This window comes from Camelina sativa, chromosome 8 (genome assembly GCF_030686135.1).
Source record: "Camelina sativa cultivar CO46 ecotype springtype chromosome 8, ASM3068613v1".
Classification (NCBI taxonomy): domain Eukaryota; kingdom Viridiplantae; phylum Streptophyta; class Magnoliopsida; order Brassicales; family Brassicaceae; genus Camelina; species Camelina sativa.
In genome coordinates, this window is record NC_141887.1 from 914,693 (window position 1) to 927,334 (window position 12,642).

The window sequence follows — 12,642 nt, forward strand, 5'->3', positions numbered from 1 at the left end:
TGGTGACATGGCATTGACATGAGTTGTTTCTTTTCTTTTTTTTACAATTTATTATTTCTTTGAAAAAAATACACAATAAATTAATATAAAATGTTATTTTAATGAAATAAAACCCTTATATCGACGTGAAAGAGAAAAAAAAAAAAACCCTTAATTTCAAGGATAAGAGAGCTTCTTCACTTTCTCTCTCTTTGTTTCTCCAACAGTTCTCTCTCTCTCTACAAAGCCAAAAAAAAAAAAAAAAAAGTCCTCCCCTTTCTCTCTCTCTCTCTCTCTTCTCTCTCCCCCCCCTTTCGTCTTAGGGTTTCTGGAAAAATCGCAGTCAAATTCTACTCATCTCACGACGAATCGATCCTCGAAACTCATCTAATCTTCTTATCCATAACCTTATCAATCTCCCGATATAGTTTTTTCCCGTTGCCGCTTAAGATCGAGCTCGAATCTCGTATCCACCCCCTTTTTCTTTTTTTTCCCCTAATTTCTGGTCGGATTTTTTATCCAGGTGCGTGTTTCCGACATGAATCTTTCGATTTAAGGTTTCAGTTTAGGTTTGATCTTAGTTTGGTCTGAGATTTGTTGTGTCTGACTTAAAAGAGAGCTGACTTCGTGTCTCTTTTTTTTTTTTTTTTTTTTCATATAAGCTTCACTGTTCATTTATACGTCTCGCGTCTTCTGAAACTCGCTGTTCTTACCCTTTTTTTTTTTTTTTTTTTTCACGGACTATTCACGTGCCGATAGATCTGGCCCGTATTAATTGGGTGGGTCTTTGGTTTACTCTTTTGTTAATCAATCACATGCCGTTAATTTTAAGTGTTTTTATTATCTGTTAATTCCCTTCTTAATTTTCGATTTTAAACCCTAAATTACGCTGATTAATAATAATTTCACCTTTCTTTGGGTTTTGTTTTTCCGAGATTATACTGAATCGGGTCTGATCTTCTTTAATTTTTTATTTTTTTTTTATTTGGGCTGTAGATAAAAGGTGAAAGCTTTGGGTTTTTTTTCTTTTTTTTCTTCCGGGTTGTCTGAAAAAACCCTAAATTTAGGTCGTGTTTAGATTTAGGTTTACATGTTACGATTAATTTTTGTTTTAGTAATTAATGAAATGGGATGCTAGTAACGAATCTCGTTCTTGATTTTATGTAGAGACCTTTAGGGTTTTAAATTTTGTTTCTTTGCCGTGACATTGTTGAGTTTGATGTTGCTTATCAATGTTATTTTATGTGGGATATTCTTGGAATATGCTTGAACATTATGTTATCGATTAGTTATCTTTATTGCTTGATTATAATCAAGAGTTATATTGGGTGTCGTACATTTGGAAAGTTAAAGACTTTTGTCTTGATATGCAACAATAATGTGATTATCAACCACAGTTATACTGTGTGTTATATATTTCGTGATGCTTAGAAATGTTTTTGTGTGTTGCTTTTGTAGCTCTAGTTGCGGAGAGAGTATAATGGTGCATGGAAGTTAATCGTCACTGAGGCGTATAATCTTCTTCAAGCAAATCAATGGGATCCTCCATTAAGATCAATTCGATATCCATAGATCTTGCAGGTGCTGCCAACGAGATTGATATGGTGAAATGTGATCATTTCTCAATACGGTGAGCATAATTTTGTTAACTTTATATGTATGTTATCAACCTTCCTTGTTAGGTTGATCAGTTTGTATGTGTGTTTAGTTATATATGATGTTCGCTTCCAAATGCAGATATATAGTAGCAAGGTACAAGTTTAAAATGACATGAATATTGAGTTTTTGTTCTTCTTGATTAATGTAGTGCATTCGTAGCTGAAACCCGTGAGAGAGACCATAGAAAATGTTGGCCGTTTTCAGAAGAGAGCATTAGTTTGGTTCACCAGCAAAACTATGCTCTTCCTTCTTTATCTGTGCCAAAGTTTAGATGGTGGCATTGTATGAGCTGTATCAAAGATATAGATGCTGATGGAACAAAAGGTACTGGACCTAATTGTCTATAAATCACATTTCCAATGTTTCTACAGACATATATATACTTGTCTACTTGAACTTAATGCATCTGAGTTGTTTCCAGATTGTGGACTGCATTCAAACTCAAGAACTATTGGAAACTCTTCAGTTATTCCAAGTAAAAGCAAGTTGAATTCGTTAACTATTGATCAAGAGAAAGAAACGAAAACTGATATTGCAGGTATGCATTTGCTGGTGTTTAGTTTCATATCTCATAGCAACGTGAATTAATCGTTTTGTGTTATCATTTATTTCAGGTAATGCTGTTGAGGAGAATTTGGATGTAAACTGTGAAAGAACTCAGAAGGATGATCAGACAGGTATAGTTTTCTATGCTCTAGCCACACTTACAAGTATGCACATAAAGCGGAGTATCTAATTTCTAAAAGCTCAACAACTGCAGCTACTACGTTTCTCAAGAAAGCTCGTGGTCGACCAACGGGTGCTTCTACTGTTAGGAGCAAGAGTAGAAAGCTCGCGAGTCCAGAGCAGGTAGGCAACAAGAAATCTATTGAAAATGCTAACAAACAAGTTGTGGATCAGGCTGTGACAACTTTCGGATCATCTGAAATTGCTGGTGTGGTTGAAGATACACCTCCCAAGGCAACCAAGAATCATAAAGGTATCCGTGGTGGTCTGTTTGAATGCGATAATGGGTCATCAGAGAGTATAAATCTTGCTATGAGTGGGCTGCAGCGTAGGAAATCTCGCAAGGTTCGTCTACTCAGTGAGTTGCTTGGTAATACCAAAACCAGTGGTGGTGGTAGTAGTAACATCAGAAAAGAAGAGTCTGCTTTCAAAAAGGAATCGGTTAGAGGTAGAAAAAGAAAGTCGTTACCTGAAAATAATTACGTAAGCCGGATATTAAGTACAAACGGCGCCACCTCTGAGAATGCCTCCAAAAGTTGTGACTCTGATCAAGGTAAAAGTGAATCAACTGATAGTGGGTTTGAGAGAACTCCAATTAAGGGTAAGCAGAGAAATAGAAGATTTCAGGTTGTTGACGAGTTTGTACCGCCAGTTCCTTGTGAAACTGCACAAGAGGGTGTTAATAAGGAGCATGATGCAGATCCCAGTAAGAGATCAACTCCTGTGCATTCTTTATTCACTGGAAAAGATTCGGATCCTTGTCCTCCAGGTACTCAGAGAACAGAGACGAAGCTCAGTTTAGCCAAGAGGAAGACAAAGAAGCCCGTAACAGATAATGGGAAAAGCACCCTCATCAGTTTTAATACCGGTATTGATGGAAACCAAAATGGTCCTCCAATAAACACAGTTTCCCACACTCGAGATTTATTGAATGAGAAGAGTTTATTTGACAACCGTTTGGCATCAGAAGGGTATTTCAGAAAATATATCCCTCAGCCTAGTGATAAGCCGGTCACTTCTTTGCATTTGCAAGATAATGATCATGTCAGGTTAAGAGATGCGGAACCAAACTGTCTTCGAGACTTTAGTTCCTCTTCTAAATCCAGCACAGGTGGATGGTTGAGAACTGGAGCAGATGTTGTTGACTTCAGAAGCAACAACAGCAATGCAAATAGATCGTCTTTCTCAAACTTTAAGCTAAGACACGCCCCTTCTACTGAAGTTGCGGATGTTTCCCGTGTGCTGCAAAAGGTACAAGCTTTGCATCTATTGCTATTTATGTAAAGCTCTGTATTACAGTTTGTGATCAGTCAGTTTCTTGAATCGCCATGCTTTGTCATTCTGTATTCCAACTTGCACCTATTGTTGTTTATTCCAAACTGGTGTCGTTCAATGATTGGATCAGGATAATAACAGGATTGATTTACTTTGGCAGGATGCTTCTGGTGCAGACAGAAAAGGGAAGACTGTTATGGTCCAAGAACAACATGGAGCACCCAGAAGCCAAAGCCACGATAGAAAGGAGACTACGACTGAAGAGCAAAACGATGATATTCCCATGGAGATAGTGGAGCTCATGGCCAAAAACCAGTACGAGAGGTGTCTTCCTGATAAAGAAGAAGACATTAGCAACAAACAGCCATCACAAGAAACGGGACACAAATCCAAGAATGCTCTGCTGATTGATCTCAACGAAACCTATGATAACGGGATCTCACTTGAGGACAACAACAACACATCAAGACCACCAAAACCGTGTGGTAGCAGTGCAAGGAGGGAAGAACACTTTCCTATGGGAAAACAGCAGCAGAACTCTCATGACTTTTTCCCAATAAGTCAGCCTTATGTGCCTTCTCCGTTTGGGATCTTTCCTCCCACACAAGAAAACCGAGCCAGCTCTATCCGGTTTTCTGGTCACAACTGTCAGTGGCTTGGGAATTCGCCAACTGTGGCTACTCAGAACCCTTCTCCATCCTCATTTCGGGTATTACGTGCTTGTGATACGTGCCAGAGTGTTCCTAATTCTCATCCAATATGGCCATCTTCCATGATACCACCACAGAGTCATCATAAGCCAGTTTCTTTCAATATAGATCAGTCAGCAAAGCCGGGTATGCTTTCACAAACAGCCAACAATGAAAACACATGGAACCTCAACTTTGTTGCTACCAATGGGAAGCAGAAATGTGGGACTAATTCAGAACTCTCCTTTGGCTGCAAACATGCTGCTGGGATTAGTAGTAGTAGTAGTAGTAGGCCAATAGATACCTTTACTAGTGAGAGCTCTATACCGGCATTGCATCTACTCAGCCTTATGGATCCTCGGCTGAGGTCAACCACTCCCGCTGACCAACACGGAAACACTAAATTTACTAAAAGGCATTTTCCGCCAGTCAACAACCAGTCCAAGGAGTTTATAGAGCTTCAAACAGGGGACTCTAGTAAGACAGCCTACTCAACTAAGCAGTTACCTTTTGATTTTTACAACAAGAGATTCGCACAAGACTCTTCCAGAAAGAATTTCCCCATCATACCACCTCTTGGTACGTCTTCATTTTCTTTTCAAAATGCTCAAGCTTCATGGGGTAGTCCTCATCATCAAGAGAAGAAAGCCAAGAGAAAAGACACGTTTGCTGCTCCGGTCTACAATAATACTAATGAAAAGGCGGCGTTTGCGAGCAGCAACGACCAAGCAAAATTCCTGCTTCTAGGGGCATCGAACTCCATGATGCTTCCTTTGAAATTTCACATGACGGATAAAGAAAAGAAACAAAAGAGAAAAGCAGAGAGCTTGAATAATGCCTCTGCGTGGCCGGTCAAGAATTCTGGAACCATTGTGTGCAGCGTCAATAGAAACCCTGCTGATTTCACCATTCCTGAACCTGGTAATGTTTACATGTTAACAGCTCAGAATCTTAAGGTCCGAAAACGCACAACCTTCAAGAAGAAACCAAGCTTGTGTAAGCAGGATGCAATGAAGCAGACCAATAAGCCTGTTTGTCCACCTACAGAAAATGCTTAAAGAGATATACGGCATGGGAGAGATTTGTGCAGGTAACTTGCTAATTATTTAGTATTCGAATTTACTTGAAATCATTGATTTGAGAAAACTAGCTTCACTGAATTTTAGTGCTGGAAACAGGTGGTAATACTATCACCTTACTTAGTGTTTCTTTCGTAGTTCCATTAGTCAGAACTTAAGGACTGGTTTATGTTTAGTTAGGTAATTAGAACAGAGCTTAATCAATCTTCATCATCATATTTTATAGTGTCTCCGTTTCTAACAAAATAGGTTTCTTTCTACTCAATGTGAAACAGATACTGGGGCAGAGGGATTGACAGAAAAAGAGGGATACAAAGAGAGAGAGAGCATTCTTATTGAAATCAAGGATAATAAGTCAGAGAGGAAACAGTAAACTGCAAATCTTCCTCCTGTTCCTCAAAACTCGTTTCTTATGTTTTGTTCAAGCATACAGTACTCAGCGTGTGTATATATTTAAATTACTGTACTACCCCCGAATAGGCGGCGTTGTTTTTTTTTTTTTTTTGGGGATACCAGACAGATACCTTTTTGTTTCGTTATATAAATTATGTAGTCTTATTTAAACCGGTGTGTTATTCGTTGCGTTGAAATGTTACTATCAGACAAACCAAATTCTCCAAACTCAGAGGAAAACCTAAGAGAAACCCTCTTAACTATTCATTTATCTTTTTAAAAAAATTAACTTTTAAGATTCTGTAAAATAATTGTCCAATTTGAAAAAAAAATTCTGCAAAATAACTTTCTTGTCATTAAATAGTTAAGAGGAATTGTTTGTTGTTACTTTTCAAGTTTTTAATATCCTTTTTAAGACTGCTGATCATATAAGTTTGCATTTGGCTGACTTGCGACCGGAGTAAAGGATAGTTTTATCATAGAAGAAAGGAATGATGTGAGCGTGAGCGGATGTTAGGTTTAAACTTCAAAGATTGAAGTGTTGGCAGATTGAGGAGAACCACTCGGTGTAGTAGGAGAGAGGAGACATATGGTTCTTGAAGGAGAATTAAAACCGAGGGTGAGGAGCAAGTAAAGAAAAGAAAAGATGGTGAGATTCCAAATATAAGCAAAGATAGCTACTGGTTTGTAGGATATACTAAGAAAACGCATTTAGTGGATCTAAAGACTAGAGAGTGCGATTAACAAACACAGTATATATAAAAAAAAAATCCTCAGACAATTATATGAGATGGGCAGACGAGCTAAATATATTTCATTGTCAGTAGAGGAAGAGGATAAGATGTTGAATAAGTGGACCTCCAGAAGAAGTGCCTCTACCCCAAGAGGAGTTGGGTAGTTGAGCTTGATAGAAAAGAGCTCAATTTAACCTCAAACAAGGTTGCACGTCCATTTTGTTAGGACGTGTAAATATATGAAAAACGAGGCATTCAATGCCTTGGGCCGATAATATCTCAAGAACGGGGCGGAGATTATTGTTTTCACCAATATTGTCAAAAGCTTTGATTGTTTTCTGAAACTGGTTTCGAATGAAGTGACAGAAGTGTAAGTCATTTCATTTTTGACGTGGGATTTACAACATAGCTACTTTTAAACGATTATTTTTTAGTTCATTCATTTATGATTGAATCCCATTCTTTTAGATCAGTCATAATGTCATATATTGCATGCTGTGTTACTAGGCTTTTTAATACCACGTTAATTGGTAAAACTAAATCGACGGGTTCGAAAGTGTATTGATTTCATATCGATAACATGAGAATACTGAGAACTTTTTCCATTATATGTACAAGATTATAACGACCTTCCTATCCAATCGGGTAAACGTAGGGATCCAGCAGCGGGAGCAACATGATTTTTTTGTTCGGACAACGCCAACGGTTTGAAACGTGTCATAAATCCACGGATAATTTTTTTTTTTTAAAGAGAAAAAATCCACTTGCAAATACTTTGAAAAAATCAAATATGGATAACAAAATTTATTTCCGGACAAATAGCATATATAATATATCCCAAAAATTAAGGATATCCAAGATCAAAGTAAAACATTTATATTCCTTTGGATACACTCATGAGTTTATGAAGAATAATTTATTCTGTCTCTTTATCGTTTTGTCACCAGATGATATAATTTAAACGTAAAAACTCAAGCTACGTCACTAGAACTTGCGCTGGAGAGTATCTGCAAACCCTAGCTTGTGTATAAACAAGACCTTGTCTACAAAAGTAACCTTTGGAAGGGCTACAATGTTTGTCTTCTGAACACACACAATTCCCTTCAAGGGCACATCCATCGTACTTGGGACCTTCTCTACCAAACAGAATCTCATCAGACCATTCACTTGAAAACATCTTCGTAGGATCTAACTTGTTCTTCACTTCCAAGAATTTGTCAAAGTTAGGTCCACACTTTTGCTTCACGCCAAAGAAACCCACTTTCCTATTCTTTCCCCAATGCGGCTTCGCACCGTGTTTGACAAACGCCATCTGCTCCATCTCCTCCATCACATCTTCGTTCAATCTCGGGGTCAACTCATCGTCGGCTCGGTAATAGTTAAAGTCAACAACAACAGAATCCTCTGTCTGGCCAAGATAAGCATTAGAGCCCTTGATGAAACGTATGAGGATACCGTTATAGATATCAATCCCGCACAGTCTTTCTGGTTCCAAGTCGCGTAGCTTCTTCACATCAAGGAGGAAGTCTCTAAACCTAGCAACCGTAAATATAGCCGTCGTTTCATAGAAGGAAAGACCGTTATACCTAGGGTCCCATGCACAAGCGACGTCAATTCTAATCGAAGATGAGTAAAGGCAAGACCCGGAAGTCTGAATCTTGCCTTGTCTCCCAATAACCGGATACCCGGTAAAGAGTAAACCATTGTTCTTTAGACCGTTCCCGGTTAGTTTCTTGTAGGCCAAAGTCGTATCCGCCGTGGTGCATTTTCCTTTCTCGTTCTTGCTAGATTCAAGCGACTTCTCTACAAGTATTTTCAAATCCAAAATTTAGATTCTTAAACATCTAATAAAACCAGACTAAACCGGGAATGGTAGGAGGAGTCGTCTACTAACCTAATGCTCGAACCCCTTTAGAGATCAAGATAGGATTAGACTGAAAACCAGTGAAATCGTTGACTCCGTTGCCGGAGACGTTGGCCGGTGATCGTATATCGTAACGGTAAACCGCAGTTTTCCTAGAAGGATACCACGTTATGTCTCCGAATTCGATTTTTTTGCCATGCTCCATAAATATGTCTTCAATTGCTACGTCAGATGTGAAATTATACATTATACTTCTCTTGAATGCCTTCTCTATCGAAAGCTTAACCTACAAAATTAATTATACAAAACAAAACGAAATAAAAAAAACAATTTTAAAGAGAAAAGTTAACGGCGTTAAGTTATACCTTAGAGATGACGCCTAAAACACCCAACGATACTTTAACGGCGTCAAGAAGCTTATCATCTCTCCCTTCCTCGAGTTTAACAACCTTGGCGAAACCTTCAGATGAATTCGCCGGAACCACAAGGCTGATTCCGACAACATGGTCATGAACCGAACCGCCTCGTCCCGACCACGAGCTTCCGTGAGATCCAGTACTAATCAGCCCACCAATACTCACTCCTTCCCAATACGGAGACGTTCCGATGCTAAACCCGGCCTCTTCAACTTTATCGATCAGCTCTCTCAACGAGACTCCAGAATCAGCCGTAACCGTTAACCGGTCCGGTTCAATCTCGATAACCGAATTATACTTCGACGTACTGATTAGCATTGCGTCTGAACCGGAAGGACAAGCGAGTTTCGGTATGGTGTGAGAGAATCTGGTGACGGTTTTGACTTTGAGATGGTGCTCGGCTGCGTAAGCCACGGCTTTACGAAGCTCATCCTCCGTTGTTGGATACGTGACGTTAGCCGCGCGGCATGTTTTGCGGTCGGGCCACGTGCCGTACGCGTTAAAGACGGTGCAACCGGTTTGGTCGCATCGGACCGGTGGTTGTGGTGGTACGGATTGAACGGTCCATATAGTGAAGAAGAAGAAGAAGAAAGATAGAAATGAAAAATAAAGGAGGGTATGAGAACAATAACGCATCATGATTTATGTTTTTTCTCTGGAATCTCTCTGGTTTTGGTTTTGGTTTTGGAGGTTTATGCTTTACTTATGTATAGATGAGTTTTTTATTGAAGATGGAAAACATTGCTTTGAAGCAAATAAATAATATTGCCGGATCATATATATTGAGTTTGATCATCTTCTGAATTTAGTGTGACATATCATTTATTTTTAAGTAGCAGCTGATTTATTCGAAGATGGTAAAGAATTAAAAATTTAGTATAATCAAGATCTGGTCAAAACCTTTTTTTTTTTTTCAAAGATCTGGTCAAAACCTAAAGTGATAGAAAATATTGTAGGTTTAAATATGAAACAGAAATTCCCACTAAGTAAATCATCATTCATATTAAGAAAAAATATATACAATGGGACTAAAATAGAGAAAAGGTGGAAATTGACAAAATAATTGATCTGACAAAAAAGTACAAAAGGAAAAGCGTGTTGTGTTTGGTTTTAAAGCGGTGATAAAATGATTGATGCTTATAACTGATTTGTTTAACAATAGTTGATACTAATTGAAAGAAAATTATACTATGTATATATATATATATACTCCAACATTGGTTATATAGATAATTAATGAATAGTAAAAATGCTTAATATCAGCTGAATAAAATTGGTGAATTTTAGTTTACATATCTATATATATATATATAGTATCAAAAAAACTGATGTGTACGTAAATGATATTATATAATTTCAAAACTAAGATAGTTTAAGCATTTGAGTGAGGGTTATTAATTATGATTACTTTTCCTTGACATTGGTGATTAGTTATTCAGTAAGTGGTTGAAGTTATATATAAGATTAATCTAATACTATATTTTTAGTGTTGGTTAAGGTTGAAGTTATAAATAATTAATTAAGATTAATCTAATACTACTATATTTTTAGTTGGTTAAGGCTTCGACAATGTCATTATTATCATGGAGTAAGCGGCAAATAAACTCTCTAAGGTCATTGGTTCCCCTGGCCAACCGATACTTATAACAAAGATGTTCTGGTGGAAACAAAACCCTCATGCCAATTGCCAATCCAGTCCAGCTTTTGTAGGACCGATTATAAAGTTTTGAAAAAAGTTGGTCAGTACTTGGCCGGGCTCATCATATAAATTAAAAACCCTATTTAATTTAACGGTTAGTTGTGAACTGATCTGCACAGCCAAAGTATATGACGGATCTAAAAGTTATAATCAAATTTGAGTTTTGTCTCATAAACGTAGCAAGTCGGATTTTTAATCTAATTGAATTAACTTTTTCAAATTAGGAATTTCTTTTTCCTTTCTTTATTTATGCAGTATGTTTTTTTATTTTGGAGTTTAATATAATCTCAGACCAATGTTTTTGTTAAGTTTGAGAAATATTTGTTTGGTAATAAAATTATGTATATAAGAAAATCGAACATAGTTTTAAAATAAACTTTCATAGTTTCATATATAATTATTCAATAATTGGGGCCGGAGTTTGAGTCATGCAACATACATGAATTAGTTATGTTTAGATAATCCAAAGAGTCATACGTCGTTTCGATGTTATAAAGTCTTACGACGTAAGTACTACATTTTCGTAAGAAGTATACTTAGGATATCTGTGATGATTTTTAATTCCTTGTGTTTACTGGTTACTGGTAAATCTCGTTGAACGATGCTAGTGAATCATTAACTTATCTGTTTTCTGTTGAGTGATACTATATCCTTCTTAATTATTCTATTTAAAGACTATATATATATGTTTTTGACCCAAAAAATGAAAGAAAGACCGTTGTGTTATAGCCAAACGTGAGGTCAGTATATATATGGTTATGGTATATGTAGACTACAGTAGCACCTTTTGTAGCACCTTTTTGATCAGTATATATAGACTATAGAGCACCATATATATTATGGTTTGGATTGGTTCGGCTGATTTCGTTTGTGAGTTTGTCTTAATTGTACAATTAGGGCCATTAGGCTTAAGTAATAGTAGCATTTATTTGGTCATTAATTAATACTGATCATGCTTCTAGATAAGATCATGATTATTTTTTCATGCTTAAAAGACAATTTTGAAAAAAAACCTAGATCATTATGTTGTTTTATACTATGGCGCGTGGTTAATTAATTTGTCAAATTTAACATGTGTTAATTATGTTTATGTACCAATGCTTGAACAAGTTCAAACAATATTGGTATATGCATGTCAGCTCAGCTCAGCTGGTGTTATTTCTTATTGAACAATATGTTCGTTTATAGCAACCGGTCTTAATAATATTCAGACCACAAATTAAATTAGATATATAGTTCATATTATAAGCATTTAACATTTTGATTTATTGATTTTTGAGTAGTTCGACTTGCAATATACAGGCAATACATATATAAGAAATCGATAAACTTCTAGTATACTAGTGCATGTTAGTATCAGAGTTGCTATGAAATGACATCACAATGTTCCGGTGTCGATGGAGGTGCCTGATCTCAACTGTAAATAGAGACCACCTCACATGTTAATGCAAATAGTTAAGTTGGAAAGACCAATCCATGAACATGCAAGAACACATGAGTTTTCGTATTTCTACTAAAATATATGATTATAGGATTTGATATCAGAAGTTAAAAGAAAAGTAAAGTAATATGTATAGATGACATGTACCAATTTACTCACTGTCAAATCATGATTATTATGAGTTGAGAACCCACAAAGTTAAACATTATATCAAAGTTCAATTATTTGATACAAGTAAAAAAATTTACTGCCGGTTTTAGAATGTCATACGGCTCGAAACAGACAAAAAAAAATGACAATTTCGAGAAAATGTGTCTAGATCCTGTACTTCGAAAGTTGCAAATAATTAACCTAAAGTTATATACATATATAAAAGGTGTGAAAATTATTCATTGTGAATTAATTAGTTGAGTTGATTATTAAACTTTAAAAACCTTTAAAAAACTCAACTCAAAAAAGTCAAAACCAATCATATAAAAACCACTTCCATCAGACCAAAAATCATATATATATAGTTACTTAAATGACATCTCTACCGTGAGAAGCATAACCTAGGATTGTATAGTTAATGAATCTTGTCTCGTTAAATCCAGTTCGTTGTTAACAGTTCAAATATGTCTTTCGAGGGTAAAAATTTATTCCACAGCAAAACCTAGTAATAATTTCGAAATAGTTTATATAAATCTAA

The 12,642-nt window shown here is 36.4% G+C and overlaps 2 protein-coding genes across 3 annotated transcripts; one reads left to right on the forward strand and one right to left on the reverse strand.

The window, feature by feature from the left end:
* The first annotated feature begins 117 nt into the window (after positions 1-117).
* LOC104705419 (protein EMBRYONIC FLOWER 1-like) lies at positions 118-5,971 on the forward strand. Of its 2 annotated transcripts, none has more exons than XM_010421423.2 (8): positions 118-502; positions 1,438-1,609; positions 1,787-1,962; positions 2,060-2,176; positions 2,253-2,315; positions 2,399-3,615; positions 3,800-5,418; positions 5,683-5,971. In XM_010421423.2, the coding sequence occupies exons 2-7, from the start codon at positions 1,515-1,517 to the stop codon at positions 5,384-5,386; spliced, it is 3,255 nt and encodes a 1,084-aa protein (XP_010419725.1). In that variant the 5' UTR covers positions 118-502; positions 1,438-1,514; the 3' UTR covers positions 5,387-5,418; positions 5,683-5,971. The 2 variants fall into 2 exon arrangements, with proteins under 2 accessions (XP_010419725.1, XP_087319100.1); XM_087462974.1 differs by lacking the exon at positions 118-502 and adding an exon at positions 743-758.
* Positions 5,972-7,325: 1,354 nt separating this feature from the next.
* Positions 7,326-9,737, reverse strand: LOC104705420 (L-gulonolactone oxidase 3-like). Its single transcript, XM_087460698.1, has 3 exons — positions 8,764-9,737; positions 8,429-8,684; positions 7,326-8,337 (listed from the first exon to the last, which is right to left on the reverse strand). Exons 1-3 carry the CDS (start codon positions 9,451-9,453, stop codon positions 7,511-7,513), a joined length of 1,773 nt encoding a protein of 590 aa, XP_087316824.1. The 5' UTR covers positions 9,454-9,737; the 3' UTR covers positions 7,326-7,510.
* Between the last annotated feature and the right edge of the window lie 2,905 nt (positions 9,738-12,642).

Bases quoted from the DNA above. Each gene is read 5' to 3' on its own strand.
- LOC104705419 (XM_010421423.2), top strand. From the start codon at position 1,515: ATGGGATCCTCCATTAAGATCAATTCGATATCCATAGATCTTGCAGGT. The intron at 2,177-2,252 runs GTATGCATTTGC...CATTTATTTCAG, and splicing joins AACGAAAACTGATATTGCAG to GTAATGCTGTTGAGGAGAAT. The intron at 3,616-3,799 runs GTACAAGCTTTG...TTACTTTGGCAG, and splicing joins TTTCCCGTGTGCTGCAAAAG to GATGCTTCTGGTGCAGACAG.
- LOC104705420 (XM_087460698.1), bottom strand. From the start codon at position 9,453: ATGATGCGTTATTGTTCTCATACCCTCCTTTATTTTTCATTTCTATCT. The intron at 8,685-8,763 runs GTATAACTTAAC...TTAATTTTGTAG, and splicing joins TTTTAGGCGTCATCTCTAAG to GTTAAGCTTTCGATAGAGAA. The intron at 8,338-8,428 runs GTTAGTAGACGA...AAATACTTGTAG, and splicing joins TAAAGGGGTTCGAGCATTAG to AGAAGTCGCTTGAATCTAGC.